The sequence below is a fragment of the Punica granatum genome, chromosome 2 (genome assembly GCF_007655135.1).
Source record: "Punica granatum isolate Tunisia-2019 chromosome 2, ASM765513v2, whole genome shotgun sequence".
Lineage (NCBI taxonomy): Eukaryota > Viridiplantae > Streptophyta > Magnoliopsida > Myrtales > Lythraceae > Punica > Punica granatum.
In genome coordinates, this window is record NC_045128.1 from 26,644,146 (window position 1) to 26,650,138 (window position 5,993).

At 42.4% G+C, this 5,993-nt stretch overlaps 1 protein-coding gene across 1 annotated transcript; it reads right to left on the reverse strand.

Annotated features, from left to right (window-relative positions):
- Positions 1-358: 358 nt before the first annotated feature.
- Positions 359-5,773, reverse strand: LOC116196718 (cysteine protease ATG4). Its single transcript, XM_031526579.1, has 8 exons — positions 5,030-5,773; positions 4,833-4,918; positions 4,621-4,671; positions 4,099-4,481; positions 3,015-3,153; positions 1,255-1,310; positions 872-942; positions 359-791 (listed from the first exon to the last, which is right to left on the reverse strand). The coding sequence occupies exons 1-8, from the start codon at positions 5,436-5,438 to the stop codon at positions 580-582; spliced, it is 1,407 nt and encodes a 468-aa protein (XP_031382439.1). The 5' UTR covers positions 5,439-5,773; the 3' UTR covers positions 359-579.
- Positions 5,774-5,993: the final 220 nt, after the last annotated feature.

Below are 5,993 nucleotides of genomic sequence, written 5' to 3' on the forward strand. Positions count from 1 at the left end.
AATATCATTCTTGAGTCGGTCAATGTTATTTAACCAACAAGTATATCATTTCCTGTCGTGTCAAGTATATCGATGTAGGATATTGAGTTGTGTCAGGCTGTTCTAGTGCTATTAACCAAATTCTGCAATCAGGTCCCAGTGCCATGGATCCGTTTGATAAACAACCCATGATCAAGTTAGTAGCCGTGCTCTATGCAGGACTATTCAACGTAACGTGCCGCGTTCACTCTGCACTATTAGACTTTATGTAAGGATAACTCTCAACCCCGAATCAGCAGGGCACTTAACGCTCTACTGCACCCCTGGCACGGGGCTTACAACGCCAAACCACCATCAAGTTTCAGTACACAATGGAGAAGGGGAGAAAAGGAAAAAGCATGTCTTTCTGTGCAATCTACTGTTATGAACAAGCCACAAAAAATAATCAACAGAACCCAAGAAATACACAAATCAACTACTATGTTCTTGTACAGTGGTAATTAATGAGAAGGCAAACCAATATCCACACCATGACCATTTGGGCCGACATAAATAGGAACCACAAGGAGAAAGAGGATAACTTACTCGATCCTAATCTGATCAGAGGAATTGCCAATCATCCTCGCCCTCGGTGGGACCTGTGGGCTCATCTCTACAATAATCCCCTTCATCTGGGTCGCCATGACTAACTCCCCTTGATGCGCAATTACTGTTACTATTACTACTGGGCGTTTCAGCGACTGTGAATAGTGGAGCCCCATTCGATTCCTTTGCGAGCTCCGATGCACGTGAACAGAAATTATCGAAATCATCTGCAAGGCAGAAGTAGAATTATCAATAAGAAGGATAAGTTGCAAGTTCCAAAACTTGGACATGGGAAGCTAGACCAAACCTTTGTCGCGACAGTAAAAACCAATAGCCAGTGATGGGTCAAGAGAGTCCAGGGTAATGTGCCGAATGACACTGAAAAGAGGAACCAAGAGTCAGGAACAAAAACCCAACTGAGAAAACGACAGTCATAAACAAGAAAATCCCAGCTAGAAACCAGTTCCAAACGAGTCCCTCTTTTTTTGTGAAGAGAAAAGGGATAAAGTCTATTGACATGATCAATCACCAAAATTGATTGTTCTAAATCCCATTTTGGTAGCCCTGAGATCCACAATCAAGAATGGTTGAGATTGATCCGGTCCAATGGCTTATTTTTCTTTTTTTTTGGGTCCTTGAACATGATCTACATTATAAATCTGACCAAAAGAGCAGCTATAAAAGCAATACCTGCAGTGGTATGAAGAAGTGTCAGCCTCCAAGTTATCTCGGTTGATGGTCACTGCCTGGTAAAACCAACCGTCATAAGAATCTCCACCAAGTACTCACAGTCGAGTGTACAAATAACAAAGCATAAACAAAAGTTGTTTCTTTGAATGGTAGTTTTCACCCATTCCTTTCCTTAACAAAACCAAAATCTAACGAAAAGTCAATCCCTGTTTGCCAATATTAGATTCTTTGTCCAGCTTCCAACGTTTAACTGGGGATACGGCTAAACCACCCATAACTCTGGCAACCAGACACCAGGTAACGGAAGTTGTTCAAAGATCATGACCAACAGCAGGGCCCCTCGGACCTATCCTGAGGGCGTCGAACCAGTTATGTGTGGGCTAGGGAACTAACACTTCAAATATTAGTTAGAAGCTATAAAAGCCTCCAATATTAAATTGTTAATAGAGATCATGTGTTCTAGAAGCATTTTGGACCTATACTAGGTTCACTACCAACCAACATACATACTCTCCCTCTTCATTCTTGCTCTTCTACTTTTCCTCCATACAGGACTCCAGAGCAATTCTTATGATAGGCACCTACTTGGAACCTGAACTGAGGCAAGTCGTAATGATTTTTGTTGCTACCATACTCCTAATAAAAAACTGGTTCAAAATAGAACAGTTTTTGGTTCTGAAATCTTCATTCTGACTATTTGCATGAGTCTCAAAGACCAAATGGATGAGTAAAGACATTTAACAGAACAAAAGAATGGAGGGAGCAGCACCAAGTTTGACCAAATTAGCCCCGACAGGTTACCAGTTACATTGACCTATATCCATATTTACATTATCTGACCATAAAGCAAACTCATCGCTATGTACCCAGATTTTTGGTTTGAAGATTAAAGGATAGGAAGAATACTAGAGTCCTCTTAAAGGAACAAGAGTAAGAGATCACTTTTTCGTTAAGCTTAAGAAAACTAACTTGACATATTAAGGTAATTAACTTCTTTCTCCTTTCATCACATTCATTTTTCCCTCAATGAACGAACTTATAACGAAAAGCAGTGAATAATAAGTTTTAACAAACAAAACCTACCCAACGCAAAATAAATAAACAAATAGATAGACAAATCCACTAACAGAGAAACTGCCTACCAGAGGACCAAGACTAACCTTTAGAGTTAGTTTGTTAAGTCACTCAAGCCATGACTCAAGACCAGCCTTATAAACTTTGTACATGTCAATGACCAAATAAAAGGAAAAAGAATATTATTATAAAGGTATCTGAAGTTTTGCACCCAAAAAGCTTTATCTTCTTCAAGTCACTAACTTAGAATCAGGGGAAAACACCAACTTTATAGCAATATCCTACTCTAAAGGCAGTATAACAGCCTTATCTTACCAATTCCGCTCGTGGACTACCCTAGCTGTAGATGAAGGCCAGATTGCCTATTGACAAAAAGGGTGTAGGGAAGAGTTATGAGCTTACTACCATAAGTTTTTGAAGCGCGAGTGGGCATCTTTATAGCTTAAATAATTGCTCACGTAATACCTCAACTGTAATTATGGTTATGTCACAATAACTTTTGATTTCAACCTTCTGATACAAAATGGCACAACCCTGTAGGAAATTTAGCTACAAGATATTCATGCAAATTAGCCTTCTAATTTGTCCTTGTGCTGTTACTAATTAGGTGCTATTTGAAATTCTAATGCAGCAGTCTCAATAACCAAACCATGTATTAGCACAATAATCAGAAATTAAGGAAGTACCGGCTGAACTTCATGGGGATCCAGGTAGAAGACTTCTTCATCTTGTACGCCTATCATATAAGTTGAAGCACCAGGTTTCCCACCCAACACACCAAGGCTTTGAGGAAAGGAAAAGATCGCCCGCAGTGATGGAACATACCTGTCATACATTTGGCGATTTTAATGTAGTCCATGGGAGCACATATTCAGAAGCTGAATTTAAGTATCAGTGGCAAAATATTCTGCACTGTGAACACAGGTTAGGAGCAAATCTTTCAGTTACAGGGATCAAGGCACCTCAATCACCGGTAACACCCTCCCAGACCATGTCACCAGAAAGCTAAGCTTCAGAGTTCCGCTGCTTCCAATGACCTGGTCTCTGGCGGAGGTGGTCAGAATCGCGCTTCCTCAAAGCAGATCTAACTCAAGGTCAGTTTACTCTGATATCAGGTTGAGCTGGCTCATCCTAGCCACCTCCCCAGAGACAAGATCACTGCAGTCTTCTGCTGCCTCCATTGACCTGGTCTGTAGAGGAGTTGGCCAGAGATCGAGCCACCTGACAAAGATCTTTGGGTGCAACAGAAGGGGTTTCTTTCAGACTTTCAGAATGGTCCAGAGGTGTTTCCAAAGTTCATATACATATTTGGAATGAAAAAGGGAGATTATATGTGGATCAAATAGCAACTTGTACAATGCTATGGAAGCTTTTATTTCGTAGTTCATGACTCTAGGCCATTTCTCTAGCATCCACTTGAAGCAGATCGGTTTCTTGAAGGCTATATTGTAGTGAGCTATCAATTTTGAAGAGCTTTGACTATCTAAACAAAGAATACAGTACCTTTAGCTATCCTTTGAGCACTTTTTTATTTGTGCAGATTTCTATTTCTAAATTATGCCTATTTAGCATCTAAATGTATGGGGTGCAGCAAAATAGAAGATCATCAGTGAGGGGGAAAAAGAAAAGATCAACCCCATATCTTACACAAGGCTGAATAGTTAGTGTAAGCCATGACACTTTCAAAAACTATGAGACAAATGAAGAGCATCTGAAACCAATAGCTAGTATCATCAAAATGGAAAAGATAAGATCTGCAAGATCACAAACCTGGGATTGACCTTTCCAAGTCCGAGAACAAGAGGAACCAGCAAAAGAATAGGAGCCCATTCTGATTGACCTCGAGAAAACTCGGAACAGTGTCTTTTTGCATCTTCAATGCACAGGACTGGGGCTCCACCACGCTCTCCATCTTCATCACCAGAAACAACATAAATTGCCATAGGAAGTGCGGGTTCCCCATGATTTATCAGCTCTTCCCTCTTGGAGCGGACAAGAATTTCCCATGAGCGGCACATAGCATACGGGCCCACCCATGACCCAGCTGCAAGGCCATAGGCCTTTCCTGATTGAATAAGACTGTGAATAGAGAATGGGCAGGCCTCGGTATCACCGAAGTGGTGCAAGATGTCAATATATTCTTGAGTAAGCAGCTGCAAAGATTACATAGGCAAATGAGCAAATTCTTCTGCTATATAATCTAAGAGAATATCATCATGGAAATTCAGGGTATGCATAGAAGACATGAATCGAACATGCAAATTAAGCAAGCACATCCCACAATCCTTGTACCTTGTCTGATGGTTTTCTCCACGATCTGCCCAATCGGTGGAACAACAATGCCTACACAAAGACAGGCCTCGTCAGACAGATATAAGAGAAGTGTGTTATCTAGCAAGAAGGAAACTTTCCACATGAATATGTCAAACCGAATATCTATTTGCTGAATTGATATGATAAGAAACTAAAAATTCGGAAACGAACACGAGGAGAGCTATAAAAACCTGAGCTACGAGCATCTGACTGCTTCGAAGCATGCAGCCCCAATTTACATCACTTGTATAACTTGAATCTCCAATAGCATCAAATCCTACCCAAAAGAAAGACAAGCTACAGCACATTCAGCACTCGTTGGACAGGGACATGACAGGAACCTCAACATCTGCCGAGAAAAATCCACGTCCCGATAACCCGAACATACCTTTGCGATAGGTCATGATGACCCTTGATGAGAAATCCTGCTCAAACGCAGCCAACCCGACAGCCTCGTCGTCCGAGGACACATTGTAGCGGACGCCAAGGAGCCAAATATCGCTCGTCGAGTTGGACAGGCCGGTTCGAGCAGACCCGAGCACGAAACTCTCGTGAATCCGCCTCATCGGCCCGCCGCTCACAATTCTCTTCACTGCTGATGCCCAGGCATGGTGTCTGTGCTTGCACGAGGACTGCGAGTGTCTGTAGGGATCAAAGATTGAGAAGGCGGACGAGAACAGAGTAGACCATGAAGAGGCGGCGGCGGCGGAGGAGGACGAGGACGAGGAAGACGAGGAGGAGGGAGGCTTCCGGTTGTCAGTAGCTTCGTCCCTCTCACGAAAGCCGAAACCTTTCATGAGCTAGGCAGTCACGGAACTCGAGCCCAGTTCGCTCAGGGAAGCTGAGCCGCTGACCCTCCAACAAGAACCGCCAATCGGGTTCGAATCGATCGGGGAATCCAATCCCCGATCATATAGGAAGTAGTGGCCTGACGAAATCACTGATTGCAGAACTTGAAGCTCCCGCAGATGAACTGTCGGACGACCGGGAAGACGGAAATTGGGTCGGAATCGGCGGTGAGGTAATCGAAGAGGAAGAGGAGAGGAGGCCTTCGTGGCGTTGAAGAGGAGGAGACGGGTGAATACCACCAGTACAAGGTAGCTGCCCCAGCACAGCAAGCCCCACGTCAAATCATTGTATGTTCTGTATATGCCGTGAACTTGTTGGGTAAATATTTGATATTCGCCCCCCAAAGATTTGTTATATCTTAGAATAGGCCTTTGTAGATATCTTAGAATAGGCCTTTGTAGATATTGACTTATTTGGTTGGCAAATGTGATTTTAAAATCACAATTTTAACATAATTATATCCACAACAAAATAAAATAATTTATACAAAATCAAAAGATGGG

What these genes read in the sequence shown, in the direction of transcription:
- LOC116196718 (XM_031526579.1), bottom strand. Translation starts at nt 5,438, where the DNA reads ATGAAAGGTTTCGGCTTTCGTGAGAGGGACGAAGCTACTGACAACCGG. An exon ending in GGAGAAAACCATCAGACAAG is followed by an intron (nt 4,482 to 4,620) that starts GTACAAGGATTG and finishes TAATCTTTGCAG; the next exon opens with CTGCTTACTCAAGAATATAT. An exon ending in TTTTTACTGTCGCGACAAAG is followed by an intron (nt 792 to 871) that starts GTTTGGTCTAGC and finishes TCTGCCTTGCAG; the next exon opens with ATGATTTCGATAATTTCTGT.